A 22,468-nucleotide genomic window follows, 5' to 3' on the forward strand; every position below is an offset into this window, starting at 1 on the left:
TTCTCAGAGATAAAGGGCCAATATCTTTTATATCAGTTCAGTTCAGTCGCTCAGTCGTGTCTGACTCTTTGCGACCCCATGAATCACAGCATGCCAGGCCTCTCTGTCCCTAAACCAACTCCCTGAGTTCACTCAAACTCATGTCCATCGAGTCGGTGATGCCAATCAGCCATCTCATCCTCTGTCGTCCCCTTCTCCTCCTGCCCCCAATCCCTCCCAGCATCAGAGTCATTTCCAATGAGTCAACTCTTCGCATGAGGTGGCCAAAGTACTGGAGTTTCAGCTTTAGCATCAGTCCTTCCAAAGAACACCCAGGACTGATCTCCTTTAGAATGGACTGGTTGGATCTCCTTGTAGTCCAAGGGACTCTCAAGAGTCTTCTCCAACACCACAGTTCAAAAGCATCAATTCTTCGGCACTCAGCCTTCTTCACAGTCCAACTCTCACATCCATACGTGACTACTGGAAAAACCACAGCCTTGACTAGACGGACCTTTGTTGGCAAAGTAATGTCTCTGCATTTGAATATGCTGTCTAGGTTGGTCATAACTTTCCTTCCAAGGTGTAAGTGTCTTTTAATTTCATGGCTGCAATCACCACTTGCAGTGATTTTGGAGCCCGAAAAAGTAAAGTCTGACACTGTTTCCACTGTTTCCCCATCTATTTCCCATGAAGTGATGGGACCAGATGCCATGATCTTAGTTTTCTGAATGTTGAGCTTTAAGCCAGCTTTTTCACTCTCCTCTTTCACTTTCATCAAGAGGCTTTTTAGTTCCTCTTCACTTTCTGCCATAAGGGTGGTGTCATCTGCAATCTGAGGTTATTGATATTTCTCCCTGCAATCTTGATTCCAGCTTGTGCTTCTTCCAGCCCAGCGTTTCTAATGATGTACTCTGCATATAAGTTCGATAAGCCAGGTGACAATATACACCCTTGACGTACTCCTTTTCCTACTTGGAATCAGTCTGTTGTTCCATGTCCAGTTTTAACTGTTGCTTCCTGACCTGCATATAGGTTTCTCAAGAGGCAGGTCAAGTGGTCTGGTATTCCCATTTCTTTCAGAATTTTCCACAGTTTATTGTGATCCACACAGTCAAAGGCTCTGGCATAATCAATAAAGCAGAAGTAGATGTTTTTCTGGAACTCTCTTGCTTTTTCGATGATCCAGTGGATGTTGGCAATTTGATCTCTGGTTCCTCTGCCTTTTCTAAAACCAGCTTGAACATCTGGAAGTTCACGGTTCACGTATTGCTGAAGCCTGGCTTGGAGAATTTTGAGCATTACTTTACTAGCGTGTGAGATGAGTGCAATTGTGCGGTAGTTTGAGCATTCTTTGGCATTGCCTTTCTTTGGGATTGGAATGAAAACTGCCCTTTTCCAGTCCTGTGGCCACTGCTGAGTTTTCCAAATTTGCTGGCATATTGAGTGCAGTACTTTCACAGCATTGTCTTTTAGAATTTGAAATAGCTCAACTAGAATTCCATCACCTCCACTAGCTTTAAGAATTTTTAAAAATCAAGGGAAAATAAACTAAGACTCCCAGTGGAAAAATGGTGAAGTGCTGTGAACATTCACTTCACTTTCAAACAGATATTAAATGGCTCTAAAATCCTCTTAAAGATGTTTAATATCAGTAATTTTTTTTTTTACGTGCAAATTTAAAGTATACTGACTTGGCATTTCTCAGCCATTGAACTGGCAACAGTGAAAAGGTAGATAATATACTCTGAAGGCAAGTCAGTCAGGAAACAGGCTCTTTTATACATTGCTGATAGTACTGCAGTATGATAAAGCTCTTTCAGAAGGGAGGCAAGATGTAACAAAATTTAAACTGTGTTTGACTTTTGATTTAGGAGTCTCACTTGTAGGAATTTATCCTGAAGATTTATTCTCATCAGCATAGAAGTGTATTTGTACAAGGCTGTTTGTTGTATCATTATTTGTAATTGTAAAATATTACCCACACATAGGATAGCAATTGAATAAAACTGTGGTATACAATGAAGTGCTATATACGCTACTTTAAAAAAAGAAGGAAGAAAATCTCTAGTAGCTGACACAAAATGAATTCCAGGATATATTGTTAAGTGAAAAAAGCATAATGCAAAAAAGTACATATTGTATGTTACCTTCTGTGTATGAAAGGCAGGGATATGGAAAATATATGGTGGTTTTTTGCACAAAGAAATACAGGCAGGATAAATCAATAAGGAGATTGGTTACCTATAGTGAGTGAGTGGATTTGAGGTAGAAGTGGTTGTTGTGTGGTAGGTACCTACCTAGTGTGTGGGTTTTTCACACCCATCCATTCTCTAGTTCTCTGCAGATAGCAACTCACTGTCCTTCAGTTTAATTCATTTCTCATATTAACTACCTGCAGTTAGTAGAGACCCCACAGGCTCATTTCCACAAGACTGTCCCTACCTTTGGGCTCCCTTGGTGGGTCAGATGGTAAAGCATCTGCCTGCAGTGTGGAAGACCTGAGTTTGTTCCCTGGGTTGGGAACATCCCCTGGAGAAGGAAGTGGCCAATCACAAGTACAGACCTTCCTTGACTTACAGTGGGGTTACATATCAATAAACCTATCATAAGCTGAAAATATTCTAAGTTGAAAGTGCATTTAATTGGACACCTGATGCACAGAGCTGACTCATTGGAAAAGACCTTGATCCTGGGAAAGACTGAGGGCGTGAGAAGAAGGGGGTGACAAAGATGAGATTTTGGATGGCATCATTGACACAATGGATATGAGTTTGAGCAAAATCTGAGAGATGGTGAAGGACAGGGAAGCCTGGCACGCTGCAGTTCATGAGGTTACAGAGAGTTGGACCCAACTTAGTGACTCAACATACAACAACAATCTACTGAATATCATAGCTTAGCCTTGTCTGCCTTAAATGTGCTCAGAACACTTACATTAGCCTACAGTTGGGCAAATGGAATGGCTGTATGTTTACAGAATGATTTTAAGTGTATCAGCCATTTGTGATCGTGTGGCTGACTGGGAGCCATAGCTTGCTGCTACTGCCTAGCATCACAAGAGAGAATCATATCCAGGAAAAAATAATTGAAAATTCAAAGTACAGTTTCTATTAAATGTGTATTGCTTTTATACTATTGTAAAGTAAAAAAAAAAAAAAAAAATCACTAGTTGAATTTATCACAAGTTGGAGACCATTTGTAGTGTTTCCACATTGCTTCCCTCTGGCCAGCTTGGCTATATGGGGTTGCTTAATTCAGCAGGTGGGATCTTAGTTCCTGGACTAGGGATCAAACCCATGCCTCCTCCCAAGTGCGGAGTCTAAACCACTGGACCACCAGGGAAGTCCTTGTTCAACTTGGCTATAAATCAAAATTCCCACCACCCCCTCCTCAAGTTTGATTATTTGCTATAATGGCTCACTGAACTCAGGAAAATAATGTTACCAGTTTACTATACAGGATAGAAATGATCAACCAGATGAAGAGGCTCATAGGGTAAGGTGTGGAAGAGTCCCAAACCCAAGAGCTCCTGTCCCTGTGAAGTTTAAGGTACATTACCCTGCTGGCACAAAGATGTGTTCACCAACTCAGGAAGCTCTCCAGATCCCTTACTTTAGAGGTGTGTTTTGTTTGTTTGTTTGTTTGTTTGTTTTAATGGAGACTCCATTACCTAGGCATGCTTGATTAAATAATTGGTCATTGGTGATTAGCTCAATCCCCAGTCCCTTTCCTCTCTCTAGAGGATGGAGGGTAGGGCTGAAAGTTCTAAGCCTCTAATCACGACTTGGTCAATTCTAGGGTACTGCTGTTCATGTGACTCCACTTTAGGAGCTTCAGTTTCTTGATTCAGTTTAAACATATAGCACCGCCGGCCGCCCACCCCCCCGCCCCCCACCCCCCGCCGCTGGCAAATGACCTGATTAGCCCAGCTCTTACAAGGGACAGGGTTTCAAGGATCATTTGCATATGTAGATTGGGCCAGTTCCTTGAGAAGATGAAATTTCTCTGAACCTGGAAACCACCTCAGATCCTATCTGCCTCAGAAGGATTTGCTAAGAGTTTTTTTTTTTTTTTTTTTTTAAATTTTATTTTATTTTTTAACTTTACAATATTGTACTGGTTTTGCCATATAGTGAAATGAATCCACCACAGGTTTACATGTGTTCCCCATCCTGAACCCTCCTCCCTCCTCCCTCCCCATACCATCCCTCTGGGTCGTCCCAGTGCACCAGCCCCAAGCATCCAGTATCATGCATCAAACCTGGACTGGTGACTCATTTCATATATGATATTATACATATTTCAATGCCATTCTCCCAAATCATCCCACCCTCTCCCTCTCCCACAGAGTCCAAAAGACTGTTCTATACATCAGTGTCTCTTTTGCTGTCTCGTATACAGGGTTATTGTTACCATCTTTCTAAATTCCATATATATGCGTTAGTATACTGGATTGGTGTTTTTTTTTCTGGCTTACTTCACTCTGTATAATAGGCTCCAGTTTCATCCACCTCATTAGAACTGATTCAAATGTATTCTTTTTAATGGCTGAGTAATACTCCATTGTGTATATGTACCACAGCTTTCTTATCCATTCATCTGCTGATGGACATCTAGGTTGCTTCCATGTCCTGGCTATTATAAACAGTGCTGCGATGAACATTGGGGTACACGTGTCTCTTTCAATTCTGGTTTCCTCAGTGTGTATGCCCAGCAGTGGGATTGCTGGATCATAAGGCAGTTCTGTTTCCAGTTTTTTAAGGAATCTCCACACTGTTCTCCATAGTGGCTGTACTAGTTTGCATTCCCACCAACAGTGTAAGAGGGTTCCCTTTTCTCCACACCCTCTCCACCATTTATTGCTTGTAGACTTTTGGATCGCAGCCATTCTGACTGACGTGAAATGGTACCTCATAGTGGTTTTGATTTGTATTTCTCTGATAATGAGTGATGTTGAGCATCTTTTCATGTATTTGTTAGCCATCTGTATGTCTTCTTTGGAGAAATGTCTATTTAGTTCTTTGGCCCATTTTTTGATTGGGTCATTTATTTTCCTGGAATTGAGGTGTAGGAGTTGCTTGTGTATTTTTGAGATTAGTTGTTTGTCAGTTGCTTCATTTGCTATTATTTTCTCCCATTCTGAAGGCTGTCTTTTCACCTTGCTTATAGTTTCCTTTGTTGTGCAGAAGCTTTTAAGTTTAATTAGGTCCCATTTGTTTATTTTTGCTTTTATTTCCAATATTCTGTGAGGTGGGTCATAGAGGATCCTGCTATGATGTATGTCAGAGAGTGTTTTGCCTATGTTCTCCTCTAGGAGTTTTATAGTTTCTGATCTTACATTTAGATCTTTAATCCATTTTGAGTTTATTTTTGTGTATGGTGTTAGAAAGTGGTCTAATTTCATTCTTTTACAAGTGGTTGACCAGTTTTCCCAGCACCACTTGTTAAAGAGATTGTCTTTAATCCATTGTATATTCTTGCCTCCTTTGTCAAAGATAAGGTGTCCATATGTGCGTGGATTTATCTCTGGGCTTTCTATTTTGTTCCATTGATCTATATTTCTGTCTTTGTGCCAGTACCATACTGTCTTGATGACTGTGGCTTTGTAGTAGAGCCTGAAGTCAGGCAGGTTGATTGCTCCAGTTCCATTCTTTTTTTTCAAGATAGCTTTGGCTATTCGAGGTTTTTTGTATTTCCATACAAATTGTGAAATTATTTGTTCTAGCTCTGTGAAGAATACCGTTGGTAGCTTGATAGGGATTGCATTGAATCTATAAATTGCTTTGGACGGTGGAGCCTGCTGGGCTGCCGGTCTACGGGGTTGCACAGAGTCAGACACGACTGAAGCGACTTAGCAGCAGCAGCAGCAGCAGTATACTCATTTTCACTATATTGATTCTTCCAATCCATGAACATGGTATATTTCTCCATCTATTAGTGTCCTCTTTGATTTCTTTCACCAGTGTTTTATAGTTTTCTATATATAGGTCTTTAGATTCTTTAGGTAGATATATTCCTAAGTATTTTATTCTTTTCATTGCAATGGTGAATGGAGTTGTTTCCTTAATTTCTCTTTCTGTTTTCTCATTATTAGTGTATAGGAATGCAAGGGATTTCTGTGTGTTGATTTTATATCCTGCAACTTTACTATAATCATTGATTAGTTCTAGTAATTTTCTGGTGGAGTCTTTAGGGTTTTCTATGTAGAGGATCATGTCATCTGCAAACAGTGAGAGTTTTACTTCTTCTTTTCCAATTTGGATTCCTTTTATTTCTTTTTCTGCTCTGATTGCTGTGGCCAAAACTTCCAAAACTATATTGAATAGTAATGGTGAAAATGGGCACCCTTGTCTTGTTCCTGACTTTAGAGGAAATGCTTTCAATTTTTCACTATTGAGGATAATGTTTGCTGTGGGTTTGTCATATATAGCTTTTATTATGTTGAGGTATGTTCCTTCTATTCTTGCTTTCTGGAGAGTTTTTATCATAAATGGATGTTGAATTTTGTCAAAGGCTTTCTCTGCATCTATTGAGATAATCATATGGTTTTTATTTTTCAATTTGTTAATGTGGTGTATTACATTGATTGATTTGCGGATATTGAAGAATCCTTGCATCCCTGGGATAAAGCCCACTTGGTCATGGTGTATGATCTTTTTAATGTGTTGTTGGATTCTGATTGCTAGAATTTTGTTAAGGATTTTTGCATCTATGTTCATCAGTGATATTGGCCTGTAGTTTTCTTTTTTTGTGGTGTCTTTGTCAGGTTTTGGTATTAAAAATCAAAGCACAGGGACTTCCCCGGTGGTCCAGTGGCTAAGACTTCGAACTCCCTATGCAGGGAGTGGGGCTCGATCCCTGGTCAGGGAACTAGATTCCACATGCCACAACTAAGAGTTACATGCCAGAGGATCCCCTCAGCTGAGACCCGATGCAGCCAAATAAATAAAAATATATTTTTAAAAAAAATCAAAGCACAGTCCAAAATACTGTGTATTATATGATCCTATTTTGTAGCAGTATAGATTGAGTTTTGGCATGGGAGTGGAGAATCAAGAGTTTTCTCTGGCTATGTTAATTTTGTGATCGTTATTAGACATTCAAGTGAAGAGCTGTGTTCTTTTGTGAGCAGAGTGGCAAACAAGTACCCCTGGCCCTTGTATTTTCTACATGAGAATCAGCCCTTCTCTCCTGTGGTATAGAACTGAAGAGTGTCAGTTCCTTTCCGGCAGTTAAGCAAATCCTGAGCTTGAACAGAGAGTGTCCTTTGGGTACCTGCATCACACGCATTCTGTTCAGAGGTGGGGTTCCCAGCTGGCCCCCGAAGCACGTTAGATTCTTCCTCTCACTCCACACCCAGCCTCCTCTCCATCAGCGTCTTCTCTGCTGTGTTAAACGGTCTTCTCATCATTCTGGGCTTCATTTTCCTCTCATGTAAATTATCCTTGACTACTTCTTTGGTCTGTTTTTCCTATTTGCTGTAACACAAATGATAAATAAAAGTCACCTAAATATCCCCTTTTAACAGCTGAGGCAGTGATAGTTCAGCTCAAAGAAGTAAACACTTTGAGAGCCAGGAGCTAATAAATGCAAATTTTTAATCTTTCAGATATCCACACAGAAGCAGTTCAAGCTGCACTGGCAAAGCATAAAGAACAGAAAATGGCTTTGCCCATGCCAACCAAAAGGCGGTCCACATTTGTCCAGTCTCCTGCGGATGCCTGCACACCACCTGGTAGGTTTATCAGAAGCTTTCTCGCTGACAGTTACTACTTTGATGTTTCTTAAGTTCTGCTTTTTCTTTTCTGAGGTAGGAGCTAGAGCTCTCTCCTCATCATCAGAAATGTATGAGTACACACTGAAGGTGACAGGTTTTGATTATTGCATTGTAAACAACACACAAAAAAGGCCTTAAGAGTAAAGCTTTTTTTTTTTTTAATTTTCTTCTGAAATTCCAGAATTTCCTTGCTCTAACCTCCAAACTCATGTAGTCATAAATAAAACCAAAGCTTAGGGTCTAAAAAATACCCTTATGTGACTAAATAGCTATTCTTTATTGACATCCAGAATATGACCCAGAGTCATACATCTATGTCTTTAACAAATTTATACTCCTAAATCAAATCCTTTGTCTCTGCAACCGTCACAGGAGCATGTGATCTCCGGACAAAATGTTTTTGTGTCATGAAAGAGAGCAGTCATGCAAAGTTATAATAAATCTAGAAAACATATATACATGTTTATGTGTGTGTGAATATATTTTGTATATGTTTTTATTTCTTTAAGAATCCACTTTCTATAATTGGGTCAGGAGATAAGCCAAGAACTAAGAGGCCCATCGCCAACTTGGAAGACTTACCACCCCCACCCCCACCACAAATTCATATTTGAAGAGCAACTGGAACACCTTTAAGTTGTCTTTTCCATTTGGAATCTTCCCCAAAGTTTTTAAAAATTTAGATGAAGTCTCAGAATCTCGATGTATAGGCCTCTGAGACTAAAGAGTCCATCTGTTTCAAAGCCTCAGTATAGTGTCTGTTTCTCCACTGTCATTGTTCCTGGTAATAAAATCTTTCAGGAGAAACAGTTCCTGAACTGTTTTGGTCTCAGCGATTTACCCTGTCTTTTGGGGGAGATTCTCAGGAAGGTTACGTTTGTCGTGGTCGACTCCGATTCACAGCTGTCAAGTTGAGCTGTTCACACTGATCCTAGCCCCTGGCCCAGGGTTATATTAATAGTCTTCTTCTAGGTTCTGGCTAACTTCTCACAGCATCCGGGCGTGCTATGGGCTCATTAACTGTGTGTGCTTTTTTCTTTACATCTGTGGTGTCAATATGTTCCAAAGAGAAATAGCTCTGTGGCTTCAAGTGATCCTCAAAATGTAACGCAGGATACCTCTAGCAGACTGTCACAATGAGACGTTTTGTGCTGTAGTGGTGCATACTTCCAGCCTGCTTGTTCAGAATCTTGGATGACTTCCCTGTCGCATTAGTACAGCACCAGCCGGGTCCTCGTGGACAAAGGGGGCTCTCAGTCTCTCAGCTATTCCTTGCTGGCACATTCTGGCGCAGAGTGGCTGAGGGTTTGCCATTGTAGTAAATGGCAAAGGGTAGGGAGCAGCGCAGACTCCCAAGTCCTTAGAACCAGTCTTCTCCAGAACTGTGCTAAAGAAATGCAGCTGTGAAGTAGTCTGCTCCCATGGCCATGGGTGAAATGGGAGAGTGGAGCAAAGGATTTTGAGCATGCGCAGACGGAATGGAAACCTTTTCCGTCCCCTTCCAAAGTCACTGCCTGAGGGGAATTCACCAACTCTAAATCGAGGCTGTTCATTGCTGAACAAGACCATAGTCCTGTGGAATTCACTACAGGCTTCTGTATTTCTAAACATGAATGTTCTACTCTGTCTGCAGCCTTAAAGATGTGGCATTGTTTTCTTGATTACCTGGTAGTTTTAATAATTTCATGATTGTAAAGATTCGGTCCTGTCTCTTAAGACCTTTATTCAGCAGAGCAGAGTAATAAGGTTTTCTATCTATTTATGTCCTGTTCCGGGAACTCTGAATGGTATGTGAGAGATGTTCATCCACTCTTAGAGACATCAGTTTTGTCAAATAGAAGAGGGATTCTCTCCCAACTCGAGCACTGAGAGCACCCCACGTAGTGGTTTCTCACGTGGCCCCCACAGAGAGCTGAACCTTGATGTACTTGATGCTGTCGTTCTACAACACGCATGCCTGGAACCATCCTGTGCTCCAGCGTGAGGGGCTGTGGAGGGACTGTATCATAAGGCTTCTCTCGGGACCTTTCCACTGCGGGGATGGAATTTGTTCTTCCCAAGTTAGAATAAGGGCTTCCCTGGTGGTTCAGGTGGTAAAGAGTCCGCCTGCAATGCAGGAGACCTGCGTTCTATCCCTGGGTCAGGAAGATCCCCTGGAGAAGGGAATTGCTACCCACTCGTGTATTCTTGCCTGCATATGGATTCCATTCTCTCCAAGCATCTGAGAGCCACCAGTTAGAGACCTGGCCATTGAACCTTAACCCTTTTATCACTCTCTCCCAGAACCTGTTACAGCCTAACCCAGGGAAGGCAGGTAGGTTTTATCTTGCCTTTTTACTAGCCCCCAAACACTAAAGTTTAGAGGAAATGCTGAAGCTCTGCTCAAGGGGTCAAGAGGAAGAAGAGAATTGACGTTAATTATGGATGGTTATGGCCTGATTTTGGAGAAGGCAGTGGCACACACTCCAGTACTCTTGCCTGGAAAATCCCATGAACGGAGGAGCCTGGTAGGCTGCAGTCCACGGGGTCGCTAAGAGTCGGGCACGACTGAGCGACTTCACTTTCACTTTTCATTTTCACGCATTGGAGAAGGAAATGGCAACCCACTCCAGTGTTCTTGCCTGGAGAATCCCAGGGACGGGGGAGCCTGGTGGGCTGCCGTCTATGGGGTCGCACAGAGTTGGACACAACTGAAGCGACTTAGCAGCAGCAGTAGCAGCAGCATGGGCTGATTTAAAAAAAAAAAAAAAGGTTCTAGGCAGCTATGAAAGTGACATTGCTACTATTTTCTTTCTAGAAAAATCGTGCCACTCTTGCAGGGCAAGACTAACCTCAGATTTCACGGTATTATAGTTACATTGTCCTTTGTGCACTGAGAGGCCATACCGCAAAACGTCACAGAACGTGTTTCTGCTCAGGGCCCTTCCTCTGCCCACGCTGTGCCAGGTGAACCTACTGTCTGGGATACCTGCTAAAGCGCACTGGCCAGTCGGCTTCTTAGAGACACAACCAGCATATAACTGTGGGAGTCACTGAAGTGATGAAATCTAGAGCTGATTTTGGAGTATTTAACAAAAAGAGTCGGGGAGTGAACTATGTCATAAATCTTGGGTCCGTTCGTAATCATATAATCTGGAAAATATGGTAAACACTTGGCATGAGAGCTGATTTGTCTTTTGTTCATAAAGCCTTCTCAAATAATAAAATGTCAGTCACCCTAAAACCTGCTTATTGATACATGCACTGATTTCTATCTTGTGGATTGGAAAATCTAAATTCTCCAAGTTGGTAGCAGCCTGTGGTTCTTTTAGTGTCAGTGGCCTTTTTCATAGTCTTTTAGACTGTTTGAATTACTGCCATCCAGTTCCCTTTATGTGCTGAAATCATTTACTAATGTCATGAGGCAATTACCTCAGCTCTTTCTTTGTAGGGCTTCTTTGTGTAATGCTATTACTCATTCATACAGATAAATAGAATGCAAAAACTACAGCATATATTTTTTGTCTCTAAGCTTTTTCTGCACCCATGTGGGCCTACCCTGCACTGCATTTTGAGGGTGCTCAGATGAACAAATAGACCACATAATGACCCCAAATCACAGTAAGCTGTTTTGACTGGCTTGCATAGAATGAAGCTTAAAATTTAGGTGTCTCTCTGAGTTTCTCTTATACAGGACTCTGCTTGAAAGGGACACAGGGCCAGACACAGAGACATTTACCTCTCTGTATTTCTATATATGAAAACAATGCCCACGAACAGACTGGAATATTGTTACAGTTTTAGCAAACTTTAATGATGCCATATGGAATTACAGGATGCAGAGGACTTTCGTATACCAGTGGCTGCCCTGCCTCAGTTGTTCTGCTTAACCAACTACTCTGTGAAGTGGGAAGTCCAGATTTCTTTAGAGATGAGGAAACAGACAAGCTTACAGTCACTAAGTGATTTGTCCTAGGATTTAGCAGTTATGTGTCAGACTCGTGGCTTGATTTTGTTTTTTACTCTTGGAAAGTTCTTTTTTGCTTAATGCTGCTGCTAAGTCGCTTCAGTCGTGTCCGACTCTGTGCGACCCCATAGACGGGAGCCCATCAGGCTCCGCCGTCCTGGAATTCTCCAAGCAAGAACACTGGAGTAGGTTGCCAAATAGATACTCCTATATGCATGGTCCTGGAATGGGTATTATTCCAAATAAATTGAACAGCTATTGCCTTCTGAGAGCTTATAGGCTAAAACACATTATTAGTCAGTTACTAACTTGGAGAGTTCCCGTAGATATTCTAATTTTATTCAGAATCACAAAGTAAACTGAGATGGCAAATCAGACCTCTATAAATATGTTAATTAATAAATTTTGGATCTTTTAATAACATGCTTTCATTAGTATTGATATGAGTTATGAGCAGAGCTCCACAAGTACTTAGAAGTTTAGTATTCAATATTCTTTAAGCCGAAGCACAATAAAAACCCAGTCTATCAGATTGAATTAGTTTATTTCAATAAGTGATTGTAAAATTTAAAGTTTTCCAATAAACGTAATTTCATAGCTACCATTTCTTGAGTACTTCTGTGTACTAGTCAAAAGGCTGAGTGCTTAACATTTTTTCATAATTTGTTTTCTTGACAATTCTCTGTTCGATTTTACAGATGAGACAACAGATTTAAAGAGGCTTAATAACTTGCTCAGACATCTTTTTCTAGCTGTGTGGTCAGTTAGACAACCTGAAAACTCTCTCTCAGAAAGAGGGAAAAGAAAATTTCTCTTTAGTACTAGGTAGAATATAATCAGCTTCCTTTTAAATACATACAGAAGTGAGAGAGGTAGAGAATGATCACTGAAAATCAGTGTGGTGAGATGGGGCTGACTTTGACTGTCCTAGGGAGGAGAAGAGACTATCAACAAAGGACCTAAATTTTAATAACTATAAGGGTAGGAAAGATAAAACCTCAGACACATGTAAGGTTGAAAGTTGGGACTGAGATCCCAGAGGGGTTCACATCTTTAGCAGAAGGGACAATTAGAAAAAATTAAATGAAAAATTAACCTCCCAGCAAAAGAAAACCTTCTCAAGAAAGCTTGCCTGCTTTGCCTCAGAATAATGAGGGCAGGGACCTTGTCTAATAATTTGTGGTTGGTCAGTAGGTACAAGAATTGAATTCTGGTGTCCTGTTTGTTAAATCTAATGTTAGAAAGTGGTCCTAGGCTGATGATAACCTGGGGCACAAGTGGTTTCTGGGAGGATACATCAGTCCAGGGATTTAAAATCCCCACAGATAAAGATCCACTGGATTTTGTGAGCAAACAACCCCAAAATAGAAAAGAGCAATAGCAAAACAGTAGAAGTAAGACCCATAAGAACTGATTTGCCCAATTCGTATCAATGGCAGAGCTAAACTGGAATCCAAACTGGCCTTAAAAGCCTGTTCTCTAAACCATTTGGCATATGGCCTCTCATCCTACCATGGTGATGGTTTAGTCACTAAGTTGTGTCCGACTCTTGTGACCCCATAGACTGTAGGCTCCACTGTCCATGGGATTCTCCATGCAAGAAGACTGAAGTGGGTTGCCATTTCCTTCTCCAGGGGATCTTCCCAACCCAGGGATTGAACCCCTGGTCTCCTGCATTGCAGGCAGGTTCTTTACCAACTGAGCTACCATGTCAAGTAAATGTTTTCTGGTTTTATTCTGGAGCTCTAGCAATTGCTGCATATTTGGTCTAACTTTTCAAGTAGGTAGTAAGTTAAAAAAAAAAAAGTACCTGTCTTCTCACTGCAAGATTAATTGTAATATTAATTCATTTTGTGAAATGTTTTTTTGTAGACGTGGGACAATACCTTGAAAAACAGTGTTTTGAAATCCCTTATGGGTAGAGTGATCCTGGAGTAATTATTACTAGTGAGTGCCCCTCTCTCATAAGTATCCCCATATGGATGTTAATAGACAACACATGGGCCTCTGCTGATTAGTGATTACATAGTAATTTTCCATCCCAGCCAGCTCTCTGTGCACCCGGGTCACTGTGGGATGCTGGAAAATCTCTCAGATAGTTCTGAACATCTTCCTGATCCACGTCTGGTCAATCAGTATCCACCCTGATTGAGTTTAGTGGTAGATTAATCACTTCAGAATTTGTAGCCCAAGGTAAGTCCAGAATGGACTGCTTTCGAACTAACCTTTTAATCTTCTCTTCCATATAAGTTTTTATTCCTAGAGTGCACCTTCTTGGGTCTCTAAAGCTTTTCCTTCCTAAGCTTCAAACTCTTTCTTTGCCTACGTGGAAACTTACTTTGCCTGTCTTGAAGGTTCTGGAAGTCCTTCATTCCCCTGACCCACCAGTGCAAGAGAACATGACACTCTCCTGCCTGATACCACCCCTTCCCACCCTGCCCGCCCCAAACACACACAGATATTTCTTTTCATGGACTCCAGACTGTTGTATACTAACTGTCTTAATGGTTGTTTCCCTTACTTGTTCTTTGAAGCTCTCATTTCCTGGCCTAGTTTATGTGTCATATTTTGTAGCAGTTGTTAGGGTGAGGTCTTCCTTTCAGTCAATCTTGACTTACCTGCTGTTCTAAGCTGGTATCTGGACCTAATTGGATATCGGGTGTCAGAACCCAGTGTCAGGCATTGTCTTTCCAGGAACTTGTGTAGCTTGCACCGTACCCCTCATTATATGTTTCCTGATTGGTTATAAATGGATTTTAGACTTCCGGTTCAGTTCAGTTCAGTTAAGTCACACCAGTTACAACCTGAAGGGCAAGCTATATTTCCAGAATATTTTCCTGTTGTGTAAACCTATTCATCATATACAAGAGGTTTGGCAAGGACTTTAGTTATGATGGATAAGAGTGTGAGTTCCTATTCACCTGGAGCAGAATCAGTGGGAAAAGAATGACTTTGTTAATATTAATTTAATCTTGCCCAATTTTCTACTAATCCCTAACAGTTTTGTGGGTTTAAAAAAGGTACAAAATAAATGTATGAATATGTAAAGGAGCTCCCACCCCCCCTCAAGATATAGTCCTAGAGAGGTGCTTACATTTTGTATAATCTTAACATGTAAACTCTAGAACTTTGCAGAGTCGAAGTTCTGTACCTGTGAGGTAACATAGGGTGGGATTTTCAGGGGAGAGGGGGACTTGATGTTTATTGGCCACCTGTTATATGCTGGCGCCGCTGGTGCTCTCTGTAACTTGTCTTGTTTGGGGCTCTCCCACAGCAGTTAGCAGAGGTGAGTTTCCTCCGCTGACTGAGGGCGCCCTTAGCAGCCCAGTGCTGTCTACTTGTCCAGCCTTATCTTTGGTCACTGCCAGTTTTGCATCCTGTGCTTCCGCTAGCCTCATTTCTTCCAGGTCTTCAAATGTGCTCTGTTTCCTGTCGCCTCCCAGGTTTCTCACCTGACTCCCCTCTGTCCCCACCTCTGTACCTCTCATAAATAATTCCTACTTAACCCTTCTCACCTTGGTTGAGGTCTCACTTCCTTGGGCACCAACCCTGAACTTCTTTAAGACTCTAAATCCTGTTAGAGTGGGGACTGTGTCTTCTTGCTTACTATTTTATTCCTGCTAACTACTGTAATCCTTAAAGTATTTATTAAATGGATAAATAAGCAAATAGCCTTCTCAGATGGGCAGCTTTGTCCCCTACATAGCTTGTAAATGGTGGCCCCAGAGTTCAAATGCAAGGACACCAAAGCCATGTTTTTTTCCACTGCACTAAGCCTCCCCATGGAGAAGGCAATGGCACCCCCCTCCAGTACTCTTGCCTGGAAAATCCCATGGATGGAGGAGCCTGGTGGGCTGCAGTCCATGAGGTCGCTAGGAGTCGGACACGACTGAGCGATTTCACTTTCACTTTTCATTTTCATGCATTGGAGAAGGAAATGGCAACCCACTCCAGTGTTCTTGCCTGGAGAATCCCAGGGACAGGGGAGCCTGGTAGGCTGCTGTCTTTGGGGTCTCACAGAGTCGGACACGACTGAAGCGACTTAGCAGCAGAAGCGGCAGCAAGCCTCCCCACAGAGTCACTAAACACTCTAAGGAGGACTAGCCGGCAAACGAGGTAATTGAATTGAAACAATATACCTAATTACATAATTGATCCAATATAGAAACATAATGAAACCAATTTTCCACAAACCTAATCATGAAAAGACTGTTTTTTACTATCTTTTAAAAATTGAGTTATTCTGATTTTAGACTTACACAGATTAAAATAAATGGTGCAATAAAGACACTCCGTGAATACAGTGGAGGTTGTGGGATCCTGTGATGTATCATCCCCAAAATACTTTATTCTCAGGGTCAGATTCACCTGTCCCATTCCTCCCATAGATACTTTTTCTTTTTTTAAAGCATGTTTGCAAAGACAGAAATCTCTGCCTCCCAAGGTACAGTTGAACATTTTTCTTTAAGATTATGCAAAAAATGTTTTCTAAAGAACCTCATCACTTTAGCCCTTTGGAGTCTGGTCACAGTTTACCTCTCCAGCCTCTTTTTTGCTCTTACCTCCCCAAAGTCCACATGATTTGCATAGAAGTATTTCAATCCCTGACTGAGATTGGGGTTCCTCCTGTGAAACCCTTTGCTCACCCCATTTCTTGGCATCTATTATTTTAATATGAAATAATCTGAGGAGTTGTGTGTCGTCTGTACTAGATGGTAAGCCTTCTTAGGGCATTTACTGTCTCGTAAGAATTCATACATCTCAAAACTCCCAGAACTGATAGTTCCCAGCACATATTACATAGTTAAGTAGTACACTGTAAAATAATAAGTCTTGGGCCTCAGATCTCCTTCAATGTGACATAATAAATTAGGGGTAGTGTGAGAGCAGGAAGAAAGGATATAGTCATCATTTTAACTTTCTTACTTCAGATCCTCACAATTTGACTTCTAGATTAAATTAGTCTTTTGTTCTTCGAATTTCTGTTGTCAGGAGCTAGCAGTGTTCTAGCTCTGTTAGTTATCTCTCGGGCTCTCTAAACTGAAGTAGAACGTGGACCTGCAGTTTCACTTGAGTTAGAGGAAAGAGTTCAGCAGGACTAACCATAGAATATTAAAATTTTTTTTAATTGAATGAAATTCAATGCACGAGCCATAAATTGTAACCCTCAAAATCATTTAGGAGGGTTTATCTGACATCACACCAAATGCCGCTGTAACATGTATGCTGCATATGCTTAGAGTGCTGGAATAAATTCCTGACTTCTGCTTCCCTTAGCTGTCCTATATTTGGTTGAACTTTTCTCTTTTTATTTTTTCTGCATACTTTTCTAATTTAGAGAGTCAGAGCCGGTCTAAATGCAGGCACCAGTGAATTCCTCACAGTTCTCTGGGACCAGGAGAGAAGTACCTCTGTGGCCTCTCCAGTCTTGTTTGGAGAGCTCCCCTGTGCCCTGTGACCAGTTAGCTTTCCCACCAAAACCATGACTGCTGCTGGGCTGAGCAGTTTCTTATTCCACAGTAGTCAGTTCCCCAAAATCTAGTTCACTGTTTGGCACTTTAGTTGTTGTTACCAAAAATAAGATTTTTATATTTGCCATCAAGATCATTTCCTTTTAAGTAGACACTAATTAATAAGTACTTGTGAAAATCAGGGTAGCAGCCCATTGCAATGTTGTCTAACAAAGACACTGAGAAAGATAATAGAAGCACTTCAGCATTATTTGAACATAAGGATATAAGCCAGAAGAAATTAGATACTGATTAAGCCCAGAACCAAAAAAACAAAACAATTGCAACAACCACAACAAAAACAGTGAATGAAGTTTAAATGTACAAAAATGGGTTTTTAAAAAGAGCTTAAAATAACCTCTAGATTTTGGCTGTTTTATTTTTGCAAACTTTGGTTCATAAGTCTTTCCTTGAGATTCGCAAGAAATTTTACATAAAATGTTTTGCTGCTGTCAAAGTTGAATGTGTGCTCATTGAGAAAGATCTGGAAGGTCTGTGTTCTAGGCAGGATCGAGAACTTCTGTTTTTCTAATTCCACACAGACACGTCTTCGGCCTCTGAGGATGAGGGCTCTCTGAGACGCCAAGCTGCGCTCTCTGCTGCCTTGCAACAGAGCTTACAGAACGCTGAGTCCTGGATCAACCGGTCAATTCAGGGATCGTCCACTTCTTCATCTGCATCTTCTACGCTGTCCCATGGAGAGGTCAAAGGAACCAGTGGGTCTCTAGCTGATGTATTTGCCAATACTCGAATAGGTAGGAGCTGAATCTCCCCAAGAAATTATGTTCCATTTGGCTCCCAGTAGCCAGGAGATAGTTTATGATTTGCGTTAGGTTTTTTCAGGGTGGCCTAAAAAAATAGTATCAAAATGAACATGACAGACAATGAGGCAGAGAAGGAAACAGGAGCAGCACATTTGGAACGATGGAGGATGTCTGCTTTATTGGCGATAGTATTGCCCACCTGAAGCCATAGATATTTCCATAAGCAATACTCAAGCTGCAAGATGTAACACCAGTCTTAGTATGCTTTATCCCTACCGGAGAATATTCCATCATGGAAAAAGTGTTCAAAGATAAAACATCGTAGATTTTTGCCAGGATTGTTGCTTACATACTGTCTCTCTCAAAAAAAAAAAAAAAAAAAAAAAAATTAAACCTGAGAAAATTCATAATTAAGACAGTATCCGTGAGACTCTTTTGTCTGTAGCATAAAGACTGGATTTATTGTCCTTGCTGCTGTACTATTGCTACAACAGAAGTGTGCGGGCTGAGAATGTCGGTCAGTGCTTTTGCTTGACTTGGCTTTATGTTTGTGTGTGTGTGTGTGTGTGTGTGTGTGTTCTAAGCGTCTGTGACGTCTGCAGATAAAGTTCAGGTCTCTGCCTTTGCTTAATTAGTTGGTACACACAGCATGAAGCGATGTATATAAACATCATGTGTCTGTGATACTATTCCTTTTTTCTTGACAATCCATTTGCTTTTTGATGTCTTAATTTTTTGTCAGTGACCTTCCTGTACCACTTGATAAGTATGTTTATTAAGTGATTTCTGAAAAGGAAAAACTTGGAAACCTTTTGATTCAAGCCTGTAATTTTTAAAGAAAATAGCTACCTTAAGGTCATGCTTGCCCATATTAAAAGGTCAGGGCCAGCAGCCGATGGTTTGGCCTGTGCTCTTAATTGATTGACACCCCATCCCCACCAAAGCAGCTACAGATGAGCAGACTCAACAGTTCTCCTATTGGGAGGGTTGGCAACAGAGCCATGGCAGGGTCAGGTTTTATATCCACACTGTCTAAAAGAGCAGTTTCACTTGTGAAAAATAGTTTCCTGGTACTCAGTTAACTTTATCTCAGTTTTTGTTAACAAGATGATTTTATCTGACTTCATATCTCATATTCCTTCTGCTCTGTGAAAAGTTCATGAACTCACAGGAACCATTTTATCCTACATTATTGCCTTTTGGATGTTTGCTCTAACAGAAGTTAATACGTACTTCATGTTTCTAAAGGAAAAAATTTGAAAATACAGATAAAAGGAAAAATAAGCTAGAACCCCACTTATGTAGAACTCTTCAATATTATCACTTTCGTGTGGATCCTAGACTTTGTTTGCATTAATGTAAGGCTCTGGTTTTGTTTTTACAGAAATGAAATGATACTAAATAGAACCTGCTTTTGTTAGCAGACATGTCTGCTTTTAAAGCAGAAATCTTTTATATCGTTAATATAGAATCATACTTTTGTCTTCATGGTTTCAAATTATGCCACTGTATGGCTCTGCCATGGTTTATTTTAGCCATTTCCCTATTTTGGACATTTAAGTAGTATCCAGATTTTTGCTGTATGAAAACTGAAATGAGCATCCTCACACACACAACTTTGTGCATTCGTTTGATTATTTCCTCTTAGGATGTATTCCTATAAGTGGAATTGCTGGGTCAGGTAAAAATGTCTATTTTTAGTGCTTTGTTACCACATCATCCTACAGAAAGACTACTTGTGCAAAGTATTTAAAGCTTTAAAAAGTATTAAGCTAGTAAGTACAGACTTTTGGGGCCTGGAAACCTAAATCCCAAAATAATTTTAGAAATTGTTTATATTATGCTTTTTTCCTTGTTCATAGTTTTGAGTGGCTTTTCATTATTCTTGTGAACTCTATGTTTTGCTTCCTCTAATTTTCTTTTTCTTCTTCTAATTTTTTGGTAACACTTCCCTGTTCAATGGCTCTCTTCCAACTATATCATTATTTCTTTATAGTAAGAATCCCTACATGAAGCAAAATAAAGCAGCACTGTTTAATCATGCTTAAAATAAGGGAAGAACCTTGTCTTTCAAGTAGATTCAAGTTGCGTATGGTTTGTTTTACAAAAATTAAAAATGGATTTTACCTGGTTTTCTTCATCTGAGACTTCAGCAATCTGACCCACTTCCAAGACACAGTTTCTGTCCTCAATGAGTGAAGAGACACAGATAAACCACCATAAACATGAAGAAATGCTCAGAGACTAGAATATTAGTAGCCGTAATGATCATACTGACTTTGGTTTCATTTTGAAGTCACCAGCAATTTTTATTTTATTGTGGTTATTTTTATAACATTGGATTTCTACCAGACTTTCTGTGTAGAAAAGAATGTGTTTGAGAAATATTTGATATGTGATTTGATCTTACTAAGCCTGCTCAAGTTCCCAAAAGTAATAATGTTGGAAAGCTGATATGCCCTGACTTAACCTTTTCCTCTCATTATATCTTGCTAGTAAAATTAGAGCTAGTGCCCCTTTAAGTGGTTTTCTCTCTTGTTAAAAAACAGCCAGCAGCAACAAAAAATGACTTAAAGATTCTTGTTCTTACTGCTAACATAATATAATTTTAAATTTTGTTTTCTCCCCTCTTAGAGAATTTCTCTGCTCCCCCTGATGTCACTACAACTACCTCTTCGTCATCATCTTCCTCAATACGCCCAGCAAATATTGATCTACCCCCATCGGGGATAGTTAAAGGCATGCACAAAGGATCCAACAGGTCCAGCCTTATGGATACAGCTGATGGTAGGCAGCTGTTTGGTAGTTAAATACAGTATGTTAGTTAAACTGAAAAAATTCAAATTATAAACAGCAGTGTCTAATGTCCAGCAGTGGCAGGACTTGTGACCTACTCACATAAGTCATTTCAGCTCTCTCTTTTCAAAGATACTCTGAACAAAAAGTATGGAAAAAGAAAAGCATGCTAGGAGAGAAAAGGGAGGTTAGATGGAATCTTTGAACAGTATTTAATAATAACACCATATTTTTACTCTTGTCATAAAAATTATCCTGTGTGTATACGTACCTATTTAGCCCAGCTGAAATAGAATGAGACTGTGAACAAAGGCCAAACATCATTAAAAATGAAAGCTCCTAAGAGAATTGAGGAAGAGAAATATTCCTAAAATCAGTTAATTTTAACTTACCATTTTTTCCCCTATAGGTGTTCCTGTCAATAGCAGAGTATCCACAAAAATCCAGCAGCTTCTCAACACTCTGAAACGACCCAAAAGGCCTCCCTTAAAAGAATTTTTTGTGGATGATTCTGAAGAAATTGTGGAAGGTAGTGGTAATAATACCAAACCACATATATTCCTTAGAAATTTTGTAAACAGTTACTGCATGTAGATATTATAGGATTTATGGATGGATAAGGCGTCATTTTTGGTTGAAGAGTTCATAGTTTTCTGATCTTTTTTCCCTTATCATTTATATTTTCAATCTCAGATGAAAAATAGAGGGAGAGGAGGGAAAGACAAAGAGATAACTATGGAACATAGAATTATCCTTGGAAATAAGTTTTTTAAAATTAGGAACAAGCACATAATTTTAAAAATTATTTATATTTATCATTATCTTAGAATAGTGTCAAATTCATCCTCAAAAGTTTGTCCATTTATATATATATATATATATAACCCAACCATTTTTGTTAAATCAGTCAGTCAGCACATATATAGATCTGTTTTAACATGGTGGATGATGGAAAAGGTTCATGAAAATATAGTCACTTCCTTCATGTTGTTTCCAATTTAGACAAAACAGACACTACAGTCGAAAACTGAGTTTAGTCAATAAGTATGTATCAGCTGGTACTGGCAACTTGGAGAAAAGAAGAAATCGGTCTCATCTGTATGGTTGGGGAAAGCTCCCTCGAGAAAGTGATAAGTGGTTTATTCACCCAACAATTTAAAAAATATTTAGGGATAAAATGAATCTAGAATTTAATAGAAGGATTGGGAAAGGACTGTGTGGGGGCATAGAAGGTGGCTGTTTGATATTAATAGTTATTAAAGGTGGGTGATGAATAGATCTAACTAAAAAAAGCCTTTGTCTGAAGAACTGAGCCTTGGTAGCTTTGCAGTCCATTTTTATGTCCTGAGACGAAGAACAGACTTTGATCGCATCAGACTTGAAGGGAACTAAGCGTGTTAGTAGACTCAACCCAGTCTTAGCCCATTTGGTGCAGCAGGAAGCACCAAGCCATGTGATGTATGAACTTACGATGAATTTTTCTTTCTTTTGGAGTCACTAAACTCACTGAACTATGGTCATCTTTCTTGCTGAACTGAATTTTCAAGTGTCTATGCCAGTAATAGCCTCTTCAGTCTTTCTAGTACTGTGTGTTCAGAAGGCAAATGAAAGTCAAAGTCTAGTAGGAATCATACTTGAGCAACATTCATTGGCCAGATAGAGCTAACAGCTTCCCACTAATGTTAAATAGGCA

General features: G+C 40.1%; 1 protein-coding gene across 4 annotated transcripts in view; it reads left to right on the plus strand.

The window, feature by feature from the left end:
• The window catches only part of DIP2B (disco interacting protein 2 homolog B), a 232,581-nt gene that overhangs the window by 147,110 nt on the left and 63,003 nt on the right, over nucleotides 1-22,468 (plus strand). For 2 of the 4 annotated variants that reach the window (XM_055583288.1, XM_055583274.1), the window contains exons 4-7: nucleotides 7,592-7,717; nucleotides 17,758-17,970; nucleotides 20,614-20,766; nucleotides 21,185-21,307. In XM_055583288.1, coding sequence (XP_055439263.1) covers nucleotides 7,592-7,717; nucleotides 17,758-17,970; nucleotides 20,614-20,766; nucleotides 21,185-21,307 — 615 coding nt within the window. The remainder of the gene's footprint in view (nucleotides 1-7,591; nucleotides 7,718-17,757; nucleotides 17,971-20,613; nucleotides 20,767-21,184; nucleotides 21,308-22,468) is intronic. The other 2 variants (XM_055583282.1, XM_055583293.1) reach the window with 2 other exon arrangements.

The sequence above is a fragment of the Bubalus kerabau genome, chromosome 1 (genome assembly GCF_029407905.1).
Source record: "Bubalus kerabau isolate K-KA32 ecotype Philippines breed swamp buffalo chromosome 1, PCC_UOA_SB_1v2, whole genome shotgun sequence".
Taxonomy (NCBI): Eukaryota; Metazoa; Chordata; class Mammalia; order Artiodactyla; family Bovidae; genus Bubalus; species Bubalus kerabau.